The 14975-nt window shown below is 37.3% G+C and overlaps 1 protein-coding gene across 2 annotated transcripts in view; it reads right to left on the reverse strand.

Moving 5' to 3' along the window:
* map4k5 (mitogen-activated protein kinase kinase kinase kinase 5) overlaps positions 1–14975 on the reverse strand; it is a 33189-nt gene that overhangs the window by 13179 nt on the left and 5035 nt on the right. For both annotated transcript variants that reach the window (XM_084391254.1, XM_084391253.1), the window contains exons 3-14: positions 13542–13599; positions 6437–6527; positions 6264–6328; positions 6110–6165; positions 5615–5662; positions 5470–5512; positions 5317–5389; positions 3091–3222; positions 2780–2842; positions 2568–2649; positions 1717–1836; positions 51–129 (exon numbers count right to left, since the gene is read on the reverse strand). In XM_084391254.1, coding sequence (XP_084247380.1) covers positions 51–129; positions 1717–1836; positions 2568–2649; positions 2780–2842; positions 3091–3222; positions 5317–5389; positions 5470–5512; positions 5615–5662; positions 6110–6165; positions 6264–6328; positions 6437–6527; positions 13542–13599 — 910 coding nt within the window. The remainder of the gene's footprint in view (positions 1–50; positions 130–1716; positions 1837–2567; positions 2650–2779; positions 2843–3090; positions 3223–5316; positions 5390–5469; positions 5513–5614; positions 5663–6109; positions 6166–6263; positions 6329–6436; positions 6528–13541; positions 13600–14975) is intronic.

Below are 14975 nucleotides of genomic sequence, written 5' to 3' on the forward strand. Positions count from 1 at the left end.
ATGACATCGGGAAACTCAATCATCATCATGATTGACAAACGCTCACGTACAGTTGATCTGTGACTGGGTTCTTTCAGCACGAGAGCTCCTGTTGTGGGACGAGCGGATGGTGTGGCGCTCTGCAAGCGGCTGCGAACCAGAGAAAGAAACGTGGTAAAAATATGTATACCACACACAATTGTTCGCACACATTTACCATTTAAAGTCATGCACCAACACTCATACACTGAAACGCTCACATATTTACGCACATAAACTCTCACACACCAACATACATTTTCAGTTGCACCAATAAGGATAACATTTAGTTTAAATCTAATTCAGGATTTGTTGAACTCAACCGGGTTTTATTTTAAATCCAGTTGTGTTGCACAACTTAATTTTAAACACAGATTAACAAAATCCGATCCTGGGATTAAAACCTCCATTTACGATTAACATGATGGATTCGCCATTGTAAATAAACAGCAACAATGTTAAGACTCCATTTCCTCCTTTATTGACCACTAGAACCTCTCTCTCTGACATAAGTAGCTTTTGCCGATAAAGGCTTTATAAACTGCTATGCAGAGAGACACTTAGAATAAAGGGTTGATCAAGCAGGTAGTGAAAACATTGCAGCAGTGTGTATAGATTTCATAAGCCTGGAAATATATTTATAGTATCAATTATTGGAGTAATATGGCAGCATAACTTATGACAAAACAACCGAGATAAGAAAAAACAACTGGCATTCACAGAGTGACTTAGTTTTAAAATCGTTTATAGCAAATCAAACCAGTGACTAAATGGAAAACTCTGTCACATTGTTTCTCTTAGTAGGATGAAAATAATCTGCTGTTTAAACTGTGATTAAATTATATATAGAAAGCTATCATCCGTTTACAATCGCTGGAGCTGTCAATCAAACAGTGCAAGTTTATCAGTGACTGAGTCCTGACTCTCGACAAAACTCACGTTATAATCAACAAATCACTTACTTACATCGTGTATGCACTGTTAGTTATGACGTGAGTGCAGAAATCGAGTTGTAATGATGAGATCACTGCATTCATGCGCTCAACTCTGTGATCGGCTACAATGCTCATCACTGCAACCTTTCGTGCCACGATATAAATATAAAACTATAGATCTAAATATAATTCTATAATCAACACTTTTCACGATTAGTTAACCTTGAGAGCTATAATAGTAAAAATGTGCTAAAAGTTTGAGAGATTTCCACGTCATACTAGCTATTTCAAATGCAAAGATGTTAGCCAATCACAGCAGTGGGCGTTTTCACTGAAGTCTCATACAGACACCTTTAAACAGAGCATTCAAATCAGAGGATAAAATCAGGGAAGGAAAAATGCCTTTTATTTCCAAATCATGACCATTTTTGATGTAAAAATCATACTAACATTATAAGTGCACCCCAGGAAATATTAAAAAACGATAAAACAATGCAGTTTTACTTTATAAACCCCTTTAAAGTTATGGAACAACAGGATTAAAGTTAATCTACTTTAAATATAAATTAACTCCAGGATCAAAATGATGATTTAAATGTAAACCTGCTTATTTTTAAAGAAGGTTTAAAGTTTGGTGCAACAGAATTATTAGATAAACCTTGATTTAATCTAGATTTAAGCTTAATCCTTATTGGTGCAACCCACTCATAGAAACTAACTCGCCATCTTTCTCTCTCATAGACACACAAGTCATGTGTTTTACCTCCAAGTCATCTTCATCTCCTTGGCTGAAGTGAGACTGATGATTATCCGGGTTGTTCATCTTATCGAGTAGCTCTAATGCTAACCGTCGAGTCAAACCTGTCTGAGCCACAAATAAGTGCTGCACACAAACACAGAGACAACGTAGTGAGTGGCTGCTTGTGATGTGGCCTCTGTAATATTCATATTCAGTAATAATTCTATTTCAAATTCTTCTGAACTTTCTATTCATCACAGAATCCTAAAAGAAAAATCAGTTTCCACAAAATATATTAAAGCAGTACAACTATTTTCAACATTGATAATAACGAGAAATCTTTCTTGAGCCCAAAATCAGCATATTAGAATGGTTTCTGAAGGATCATATGTGACACTGAAGACTGGAGTAATGATGCTGAAAATTCAGCTTTGAATTCACCGGATAAATACTAAATATATTAAAATAAAAAACTATTTTGTAGTAATATTTCACAATATTACTTTTTTTTTTACTATATTTTCAATCAAATGAATGGAGCTTTTTTAAGCATAAGAGATTTTTTAAGATATAGAGGTCAGTGCACAATTCTCTATATTATATGTGACAGAGTTTATTGCTGTGTCCCAATTCACTTAATTATACTATGCCCTAAAAGTATGTACTGTTTTTGTGAAGAAAAAGTACTTTTCAGTGTGTAGCTGTCACCGTTTCAACTAATTTTGAATACAATTTAGGATGGATACTAGTATGCGAACTGGGACGCAGCACGTATTTCATTGCATGTACACATAACACTTCCACTAAATGAGTTAAAGAGCTGAACTGTGTGGAACCATAAATGGATCAAATGGAGATTGAGAGGAAATCTTTACCGAAAGCAGCTTCTCAGCTGATGGTCTCTTCTTTGGATTTTTAGTGAGAGAAATTTTAACAAAATTATGGAAGGCTGTAGACCTGTGGAAAAGCAAGACAGATAAGACAGACAGAAACGTAAAGAGATGATTTACGTTCAGAATACAAACTCTATATTTCTGTATTGCTCAAATACGCAAACATGAGCATAAAACAGGCCAGAGAGACTCACCATTTGGTCTTGTCCTTTAACTTGGGTGGCTGAAAGTTGCTTTTAGACATCAGAAATAAAGCCCTGCACACACATACAAAAAGTGAGATAAAAAGAGATCAAAGATTTTAACTTTTTTTTTACATAATTATATGAGGATGTGGTGGTAGTGTAATGGTTAATTATCTCGGCTCTAAACATAGAAGATTTTTTGTGTATAATTAAGTTATTGAGATTCACAATAACTCTGAGGCCTGGAGCAAATGCCTTGGTTAAAAACATGTCTGCACATTGGCAACAAGTGTGTGTGTTGTGTGTGTGTGTATATATACCTCATGGGATGGAGGTCAAACATGGGTGGCTGTAGCTCTGCCAGTTCTATGGATGTGATTCCAACAGCCCAGATATCACACAGATGATTATAACCCCCATTCTTCTCCACTGCCGCCACCTCTGGAGCCATCCTACACACACAAACACAGACCAGACATTACAGGTGCAGTAAGCAATTTTTTAATAACTGGATTGGACCTAGCAACAAAACACTTGTGGCCAATCAGCAGTAAGGGACGTATAGGAGAGAGAGCTCAGTGCACAAGACAGACATTAGCAGAATGACTGAAGAAAGAGAGAGAGATCAGGGAGAAAATACAAAAGAGGAAAAGACCAGGGGAATATAACTTTAAAAAGAATGGCTACAATCAGGCCGCGAGAGGTAGAGAAATGAAAACGGATGTTGATGTTGCTTTATTTCTTCTCAATATGTGAGTAACATTGGTTTTGCTGTGTTTCACAGAACTTTGTTTTGTTTTAATACACTCGTGTGTCATCTTCGTTTGTTTGTTCATTTGCATTATTATTATTATAAGCCTGGAACGTCTGAACATCCTCCACAGCGCGTTTCAAGCATCGGCTCCCAAAGTGTGTCCGAAAAGTCAGATGACTCCTAATATATGTTTGTTCTTTTGGTTCCTCTTTTAGTGATCGCTATGACCCCTTAATCTTGTCACATATGAGATATATTAGTCAGCCTACTTGGATTATCGTGTTATGTGGGGAGCTGTTCATGAAAACGGTGTTTGTTTTATGGGATGGAAGTAATGACTTTGCCATCGAAGGAGATGAGGAGCTAAATAACAATAAGACATTCGACCTGAACTATCATAGTAGCACAAATTGCTTTCCCTTATTGATGACATCACACCCTCGGGCAGCAGGCACAGCAGATTCCACCATAGTTGTTGCCTGTGTTGCATAGCATGTTCAGAAATGTGGGTGCAGAGGCATCAATATAGGGGTGAATTCCTTTTGGGTAGGGGCATGTTTGTTTCGGTGATTTTTGGTGACAACAGTGTTTACCAGGACTCGCTTTCTGCGCCTTTTAAATACACTACCGTTCAAAAGTTTGGGGTCAGTAATATATATATATATATATATATATATATATATATATATATATATATATATATATATATATATATATTACTGACCCCAAACTTTTTATTTTTTTATAAGAAATTAATACTTTTATTCAGCAAGGACACATTAAACTGTTTAAAAGTGACAGTAAAGACATTTATAATGTTACAATGTTGATAATAAATAAGAAATGTTTCTTGAGCACCAAATCGGCATATTAGAATGATTTCTGAAAGATCATGTGACACTGAATTTTTTTCCCCAGACTTGTTTAACTGATGAATCTCCATGACTTTTCTGTCCGCTTGTGATTACTTAAAGGATTTTATTAACTCCTAAGCATCAGATTCACTAATGAATAGTTTAGACCAATTTGTGAACTAGTTTGACAAACTTACTGAACAGCATTATTAACTTAATAGCAAGGCTATGAAATTGTTTAGATATGAACAAATGTCTTTGAGTTTTTTTGAGATTTTAACTTTTTTTAATTATTTTTCCAGGCCTTAAAAACAATTTTATGACTGCCTTAAATTTCCAGGTTTTCTATGTGTGAGGAGAAACTGTGTTTCTAACATTACGGTGAACATAACATAACATCTGGTTCTGCCTGTGTGCTCAGTTCCCAAAAGATCATCATGAACTGAAATAGACTATTCCTCTTTTTATCTGTTTTTCATTAGGAAAAGACACAAAGTTGCAAAACGGTTCCGTTCATTGAAACTTGTAGAGCTGCATTCTTGTCTTGTAAGCTGTACCTCACGTGCACTTAGTGTGTCTATCCTCGTTCATCCGCCTGTGTTGGCACAAGCTGCCCACCCCAGATTCCAAGAAGTCCCAAGGGAGCCATTCTATCCTAAATGAGGCATTTATTGCCACGTGTCATAGTCTTTTGGAAGACTTTGAATGTTTTATCATTTCACTGTCTAAACTGCATCTAAATGTGCTCTACTGTTCTTATGGTAGATTTACATTTTACATTCTGGATTATGAGATTCTACCCTTGTCTTCTGCACCGTTGAAAATACAAGGCCGTAGATGTTTATTAAGATGTTGTTTCATTTTTTTATATCCTTTCCAGACTTTTTTCTTCGAATGTAGCTTCATCACAAATCACAGACAGACGGAATGGGGCTTACCAGTAAGGCGTCCCAATAAAGGATTTCCTTTTTGCCATGGTGGCTGTTATTTTAGCGGCGACTCCAAAGTCCGCTGCAAAAAGGGGAGAAATTTGTTTAGTCAAATTCAGTAACACACAACCACACACAGCAATTATATTATGAATCTCTCACCTAATTTGACATCTCCATTGTCTGTGAGCAGAATATTCGCCCCCTATTGCACAATGAGCTTAGAGTTATTAACAAGCAGGGGAAAATATGTAATGTGAAACAGGAAGAACACCAAAAAGATACATTGATTATAACACTGTATTACCTTGATGTCTCTGTGCATCTTTCCTTTGGAGTGCAGATAACCCAGACCCTAAACACATACACACACTTGAATCATCTCAAGATGTTTAAAGGATTAATTTAATAAAACGGAGTCTCTACAGCATTAAGGCCAGTTCGCACCAAGAACGATAACTATAACGATAACTATATTAGTGTCCACATTAGTGGACGACATAGTTCTGTTTATTCCAAGCGTGCGCTTCAGTTATTTCATTTGCCACTTTAAAAGCTTGAGCTCTTTAAAGTGGGATGGATTCTGATTGGCTGTAAAAAACAAATATCGTTCATCAGCTGGGAAAAATTGCTCTAAACGTGATTTCAACGTTATCGTTGCCCTGTGCCGTTGTGGTGTGGACTCTGCTATTGTTTTATATTTCTTTCTTTTTTTAACTATATCTTTCACGTTATCGTTATAGTTATCGTCCTTGGTGTGTGAACAGGCCTTTAGACCATGTGAGTGTTTGAAGGATCTTACCTGTAACGTCTCTCTGCAGACATAGGCGATCTGAAGCTCAGAAAGTGGACCTGTAACTGCACATGTACACAAACACACACGTTCAGTGGTGTCATACAGGATAAAAATAGAGGGTGTCAATTCAACATGGAGATTTTTAAACACAACCATTTACCATGATAAATGTCCTGTAAGGATCCTCCACCACAGTATTCCATACAAATCCACAATTTTTCACGGCTAAAGAGAGACAGAGAGATATCTTTACAAAACATATATATATTTACATCATAATTTAGGCATCTAAAATGAATCCATTTATAGAAAAATCTAGTTATCCATTATTACCAGAGGTAACTGCCAAAGTAAGCCACAATGTTGTGATGGGTGCATTCCTTCACCATAAAAATTTCCTGCTGGATGATTGAGAAATCATCACCTAAAAAAGAGGGAGAGAGGGAGAGAGGGAGAGAGAGAGAGAGAGAGAGAGAGAGAGAGAGAGAGAGAGAGAGAGAGAGAGAGAGAGAGAGAGAGAGAGAGAGAGAGAGAGAGAGAGAGAGAGAGAGAGAGAGAGAATGTGAATGTGTTATTGATCAATCAAGAATCAGTAATGACAGCTGTAGAAATTAAACAGTGAAAAGAAAGACGGAACGGTTGGATCAGATATGGAGAGCAGATGGCTGGGTGTTCAGTGCTGAATTTAGGAACTTCTCCTCGGAGGGTTTTTGTGATTTAGTTACCCATTCAAACAGAACCTCCTCATCTAGAACTCGTTCACTCTTAGTCGAGCCTTAGCGCTCAATTCCGATTTATTGCTCAGATCCGATTTTTTTGTATAGCCGTTCACATTGTTGTTTTAAATGTGGCCAAAATCAGATTCCAGTGCGAACAGACCATCATGGTCCTGGACTGACCCGCAAAGAACTATAAAAAGACGACACGCAGCACGCTGTCATTCAGAAAGTAGTGAAAAAAGTGACTAATTGCTGTATTTAAAATACGCACAGTCCATACATCCACATATATTTTATTCTAAAATCCCAAGTCAAATAATTAGATGTATCATGGCGTGGCCTCTGGCCTATTAAAGAAGAATGAAGAAGACGTTATCAGCCAAACTCACACACCTCTTTCCCTTCACAACCTGCTTTGTTAAAGCAGTGAATCACACACCTGTATGTTTTAAACAGTTTTCATTTATCGTGTGACTCAATGACTACGCATCTTTGCCTGAAGCACATGATCTGTTTATGACTTAATGGCTTCAGTACAGTGAATAACGCATAGTTTCCTGCAGGTGGCGCCATTTCCTTTACATAAGCATTGGTCGTCACTGCTGTGATGCTCTCAGAATGTCTTGATCTCTTCACCACAGCTGAAAATCTCATCACTCACAAAACTCACGCAAACATTATAGACAAAATAAAAATAAAGTGAGAATATAAATATGACAGGGAAGTGCGTTCTCCCTTAGAATATACAAGGTAAAAATATGAAACCCTATATTTTTTAAATTAGATGCCTTTTTCAACATATTGTATGACCTCAACCCACTGATGGACGTTAACTGACTGTAACCACTTCTCTATTCTGCTGCAGACCTTTCAATCGGAAACTTGCACACAAAACACAACCACCTCTGTTTCACACGACATCATGATGAGATGCAGAAAGTAATGTAACTGTCAGAACATTAATGACTGTAAGGAAGGAACAACCATTTGGGGCAGTATGCGCTTGAGTTTCAACACAGGACATCTGCAGCATCACAGTGCATGGTTTTATGTGACAAACAAGAAACACGCTATGAAGACAAGCCTACAAGCTCTGACCACTTCCTCTCCACTCAAGACAAACAGGCCATGCCCAAGAGTGTGCGCATGTAGATAATGTGAGACTGTGTGTGTGTGTGTAAAGGACAGGAGCAGGGCCTGAGGGTTTGTCTGATGAAAGCTAAACTCAGGCAGCTTCCTTTGAGCTTGATGCAATTCTCTGTGAACAAGCTGTTAGCATTTAGTAAGTGTCAATTGTAATAAATCAAGCTACCAATGACTAAACCCGTCCCTTTGGCTACAATCACCCAGCTTCTCGAACTTTTGGATTTCCCACAAACAGAACCAATTACAATTTGGGGGAGGATGAACCACTTCTGAGATTTTCACTGCAACTTTAAATCATTATACAGCCGTTTAGATTAAAGTGATAGAAATATCCTTGCATATCACAAATGCCCATAATTCACACAGTAATATGTTTTTAAGTAATCATTACTTTCTAATATTTTCATGGAATAGTTCACCCAAAAATGAAAATTCTGTTATCATTTGTTTTGGACCCCACTGACATTCTTCAAAATACACTACCGTTCAAAAGATTGGGGTCAGTAGGAGTTTTTAATGGTTTGAAAGAAGTCTCTTATGCTCACCAAGGTTGCATTTATTTGATCAAAAACACAGTAACAACAGTAATATTGTGATATATAATTTAAAATGTAATTTATTCCTGAATTTTCAGCAGCCATTACTTCATTGTCACATGATCCTTCAGAAATTATTCTAATACGCTGGTTTGGTGCTCAAGAATTTTTGTTGTTAATTTCTTAACATTTAAGAACAGCTTCTTAATATTTTTTGAGGAAACTGTTTCTTTTATGAATAGAAAATTCAAATAAACAGCACTTATTTGACGTAAATTGTTTGCAACAATGCTCAGTCCTTACTGTGACTTTTGATGAACTCAATACATCTTCAATTTCTTCAAAAAAAGAAGAAGAAAAAGTCTAACCCCAAACTTTTGAATGCTAATGTGTCTTCTTATAGTGCATCTCCGTGGACTATAATTACAGCATAATATGTGAGGTTAGTCTTCAAGGGAGACGATTCTACTAACCCAGAGTCTTGTGGCTTCCAAACAATTTGTTTGTCACCAAATTGTTTTTATAATTGTCTTTTACACCAAAGGTATCAGACTGCGAAATACATTTATTAGGAAGGATTTCATTCAATTCTAACTTTTGGTGTAACAATGTGAAATTATTTAGGTACAAACTTAAACCTAGAAAACCATCTTGAGACATTCATACGCAACTATAACATCACTGATCAGATCTCCTTAAATTCTGTCAACAAATTGTTATCTGGTATTAGAAATTTGTATCAACTATCCAATATATTAGAACTTGTGTAAAACAGATCAGAGAGAATCCAGAAGAATAGCCCAAAACTGCTTTGAGAACCAAACACATGATCTCAATCAACGGCAAAATAATTAGCCAGCTGCTTGTGATAACTTTAGAAATGAATGGATCATCAAATGGACCCCAAATTAAACATCCACCATAGGGGAAAACATAACTTCATCTTATTCACAATTATTCATGCTCTGCAAATTTTATAGTTGGGATTCATATTTAACATTTCCACAAACCAAACTATGACAAAAACCACCCATCCGTTCTCAGCAGTGGAAAGAGATCCCAGACTTCCACAGTAAAAAAAAAAGCCCTCTTGACAGACATCCCACTGGTTAGAAATGGTTGCTACGATGTGATTGGATCATTTCTATGGGGTGGGGTGTAATCAAGCCAATGAGCAAGCAAAGAAATCTGTCCTCTACATCAACAAGTGTCTTAGTTGTGAAGTTTTCTCCTTTCCTGCAGCAGCGTTACAGTGTGGCTACCGCAAAAAAAGGTTGTGAATTCAGTCAGCTTCTCAGTTCTCCATTTGTGGTCACGCAAAACTCTACAAAAATTCACTCAAAAACTCCAGCTGATGGACTAACATACGATAAAAAGGCTAACGCACACAAGAACTCACACCTGCTTTCCAGGTGGATATCAGATTTGCCTTTTTTTACCAAAACTTAACAACTTCAGGAGTCTGATTTCACATGACACTGTATCACTAAAAGAGATCAACCAAAATAATCTGATACCAATCATCAGCATCATACAATCTGATACTGACACTTTCTGAGTGACATAACACACGCTCACATGTCATTTAGTTAACACTTAGTACTATAAAAGGACAGTCTATTGCTACAGACGTGTTGGAAATGGTTACGTCAGAATTCAAGCAAGCAGAAAGCATCCAAGGACACTTGTGAAACAATAACTTCATTCTCTATCCACCTTATTTTGCAATGCAGAAGTAAGCTATTTTCTGTGAATGTGAGAGACTTTCGATTCATTAACCACTATAGGCAACTAGAGGAATAACTAAGTGCAGTAAATGGTAAAACTATTAGTCTGTTTATGATCACGATACTAAAATAAAACATTTTATTTCATTATCGTGATCATAAACGCACTAAAATACCTGTTTGCAATTTCAAGCAGCATAACAGGCTGTTTTCGCACAGCTAAAATAACCGGAAGACCCAGACGTTCAAGAAATGGCCAAGCCTCCTCTTACTTAAAACATTAGGTAGATAAAGGCCTGTCAATCCCAACCAATTAAACTGTGGGAAAAATATTGAACTGATTGTTAGGTGTAGTGGTAAGAAATGCCAGATTATTATTATTTTTTAATACCAAGCATGACGTTATTCTTAGGTCTGAAAATGGAACATGAAGGGAATTATTACAGTCAAACTGGCGTAGGGATTATTGGAACAGGATTATTTGTAGCGCAACTTTATGATTTGAAATGATTTGTTTCAGTCTTTTTAAGTGGAACTTCCCCAAACTGGAAGTGCCTCCCATAATCTAAAACACATTAGGCTCGTTAGGAAAAGCGCTTCTCATTACAAGCTTTGAAAGATGATTGCCGCAAGTTGTGTTCCCAATACACAGAATAAGCATTCCAAACTCAAAGCACAGACAGAGATGAGATTGTATGGAGCAGCATTTCCTGCAAACCGAGATGCTCTGAGACGTGAGACGCTGAAAATCATGCGTAAATGCACACAGTGCCACACTTCATTCTAAATCACGGACCGCCAAACACACTAAAGCCTGTTTTATGCTTCTGCGTCGAACTGCCGCCGTAGCTACGTCGTAGGCTGTGTGTAGCGCGCGTACCCTACGGCGTACCCTGACGTGCACCTCTCCAAAAATGTAACAACGCGTCAATTCTACGCGGACACAAGCGCTGTGATTGGTCTGCCAGAACCCCTCCCTCGGGGTTTCACACGCTCCCTAGGTACGCGTCAACGCGGACAACGACACAGAAGTATAAATTAAAACCAACACGTTGCCTACGGCGTATAGGCTCCGGCGTAGGTCCGACGCAGAAGTATAATGAGGCCTTAAGCCATTTCGCGATAGTAGTCATTTTGATTAATCGTGCAGTCTCACCCTCTATTAATACATACATGTCAATATAATAAACACCCAATATATAGGACTGAATTAACATATTCTGACTCTAAAATGGTTAGACCACTTTTTTTTTTTTTTACCATGTTTGATCTTTCATCAGGCTCTTAATGATTTAAATCATCTCTTGGGATATTTAATGTCAAACAAAGCCATAAGAGCATGATAACAGAACAGCTTTTCCACAAGCAGGGCTCCAGACTGACACCAGATAGTCACATTTTGCTTTCTTCCTGCAGGTCAAGATCATGCGACAAACTAAACAAAAGTGAAATGAAACCTCGCTACTCGTTTGAGTTGCATTGCATGAACCGTTTATCAGCTCGGACCAATAGTTAAACAAGATTACTTGCGGGTTGATCTCGACCATGCAACACCGTTATTACACAGTGCTGGGAGATCCGGTGAGAAAGCTTTTGAATTCGCTGAGGAATTAATAACATCACTGCGAGATCTAGTGAGAAGAAGCGTTAAATTTCAACGCAGAATTCTCTGTTATAAACCATAGATATCAGATCAAACAGCACTGATGTGGAAACCAGGAGAAACATTGTGGTGCTAGCGCCACCATCTGCAGAGCTTAGTGGCACCAGTGCTACTGCTCTCCAATGTTAGTCTGGAGCCCTGACAAGGATAAAAACACTGACAGTCTATAACTTGCAATTACAGAATTATGTTCATTATTAACTAATTGAAACTGCATGTGAGATGCAACCAAAGACAAATTTTGAGCAAGGCAAAACCCTGCATAACTCTTCATAGTTGTTTAAAATGAAGTGCTAGGCGGTATGATCAAAAATCTGTATCACGTTTCTTTTTAAGATTCTGGCGGTTTATAGTTTAGGCTTATTTTACAAGAATATACAAACATTGCAATGTCAAATACAAATTTACTTTAAAAAATAGTGGTAATCGAATCAATTTATAAACCTAACAATGTAGTTATTCTTTTAAAATGTAATCAAAAGAAATGTATTATTGGCAAGTTTACTGTTTATATGTGTGATATTCCTCAAAAACGTTTTAATAAAATGTATTATTATCACTGTTACTTTAATAAGTGCAATAGTAAAATATTTCTTTCAACATTTCTTCAAGTTAGAACAAACCTTTATTTTGGTCGGTTGTAATTCATACCTTTGAGTTTCTGTACATTTTAATAGACTGTATTATTATTATTATTATTATTATTATAACTTGAAGAAGTACACTACTGTGCAATAGTAATTTTTTTTATAATTTCAAGTTAAACCAAACTTTTATTTTGACAGGTTGTCGTGAAGACCTTCGAGTTTCTGTGTGTAATACTGTGTATATGATATGACGATAGTTTCATCAAATTAAATGGTGAAATAGTTGTGAAGTGACTCTCAGAGCAGATCTGGGGGGTGTTCCAGAAAGCAAGGTTAACATGTACCCTGAACTCTCAATTGAGAGTTTGCCTATTCAAGGTAGGTATGTTCCAAAACTACAGTCTGGAGTAAGTTCAGTCAATCCGGAAGTATGAGACTCAGAGGTAACGGTAACCACACAAAGACTTCTCAATTCCAAGAACACAAAGGACAGACTTGCTCTCTCGTGGAGACCGGTCTTGCCAGGCTACCTTCAAAGAACAAACTCAGGACGCGAGAACACAGAACGCATCCTAACATCACAAACAAATGTCATAACCTATTAAACCATTTCTTATATATTATTATAGACATTATTTTCATATTTAATTTTACTATTACTTTCGTTTAATGTCAATTTACATTCTTATGGATTCTGTGATTCCGTTCACGTTTTCTGCATTGTGGAAATCATAGGGCTCTACATGGTATTTGCCAGTTAAATGTGTGGGTTATTTAATGGTTAATAGAGGTCGAGATCCCATCTCAATACACTACATAGGGCTCTTCGTGGCCATTGAATAGATGCAGCAAATATTTCAGCTACACACCGGTATGGTTATATTTGAAAAATGCATATCGTACAACACCCACCAACATCCATGTACATCGGTCTAAAAACGATCATTAATTTGTTCTTTCATGCTGCTCTGGTAAGAACAAAACAGGATGTGTCATGTGAGCTTCACCGCAGACTTCACACCACACCTCCTTGAGCACAACAGAATGGCTTCATACTCACCGGGCTCAAGTTTGATGATCTTCACTGCTGCAAGTTCTCCAGTGGAGATGTTTCGAGCCTGCAGAATACAAACACAAGGAGGGCAGAATGATTAAAAAAGAAAGGAAGAGCGAGAATAGTTTCCGATTCAAACAAACACTGGAATGTGCATGTGTAAGTGAGAGCTGTGTCTCTGGTGGAAAACGCCTCATCGTTTCCAAATGGAAGTAGGTCGACAGCCATTGAACACATGAGCATACACAGAAAAGAGACTTGAGGGTCATCCATTTGTTACCTGTTTTTTAAACTATTAACTTTACGGTTCCCACACTTTCTGGCCAGTGAATTTCCATACCTTTTCTACAAATGTTTTATGATTACTAGATAGATAATCTGCAGGTGTCATTTAACAGTGCATAAAAAGTGTTTATCTTAGGACTGAGCAAGATAAACGGGTACAATAAACAAGTATGATTGTGTGTGGGTATGTGTGAGACAACAAGACACGCCCACATCTGAGAGAGAAAAGTGTTTGGAAGGAAGTTACATGTATGTTTGTCTCACTGAGGATCAAGCCACATGTACCACCAATTCAATCAAATCAATACCATTCATCGATAACTACACACACACACAAAGAAAAATGGTAACGGTATGTGAATGCTTTGTACTATCTTTACTGTACTGTAAAACACAGTAGCACCATGGCAGCTTCAAATCAGTTATTTGAACCAGATAACTCTTATAACATTTTTATTACTAAGTAGGCCAGATAACGGCATCCATCCATAGCTCTAAACCAGTATGTTTACTCTGTAAGTATGTAAGCTTCTCCTGAAAGACGTAGCCATTCCCATTTTGTCGGGACAATCTGTTGTTTTTGGATCGAAACTTGTAAGTATGTCTTATTATTTGTAAACGAAGCTTTGTCTCCGCTAGCCTACTTAACTAACATTACAGTATTGATGTAGCCTAGTGTTTACTTTAGCTTTTGTAAGCCCTTGCTTTTATAAGACTGTTCACCGCCTCGTGCTGTTTGCATTACCATAGTTTTCCGACAAATATGATTAAATGGTGGATAACATTGCATCTATAAAAAAAACAAAAAAAAAACATACCACTGTGAAACGCGCTTGCAAAGTCCGCGCTTGAAATCTGTTTAGCACAATCCTCTTGTTTGTAAACATTGTCAGGGTCTGAATTGAGCTCGAAATGGTTTGAAATTTACGCCATCGTTAATATCTACATCCGAGTAGTACAACTCGTGGTTATGAAGGGGTGTGACATTTCCCGAACACACGCTAAGCACTGCCAATCACAAAACACTGGGCCAGCTAACCAATCACAGCACATTTCGTATTTCGGAAGGAGGGGCTTCATCGAAAACGACACGTTCAACCAGACTGGGGAGAGAGGAGCTGTAATAACGTAAAATATGTGAAAAATAATGTGTGT

The sequence above is a fragment of the Rutilus rutilus genome (assembly GCF_951802725.1).
Source record: "Rutilus rutilus genome assembly, chromosome: 20".
NCBI lineage: Eukaryota > Metazoa > Chordata > Actinopteri > Cypriniformes > Leuciscidae > Rutilus > Rutilus rutilus.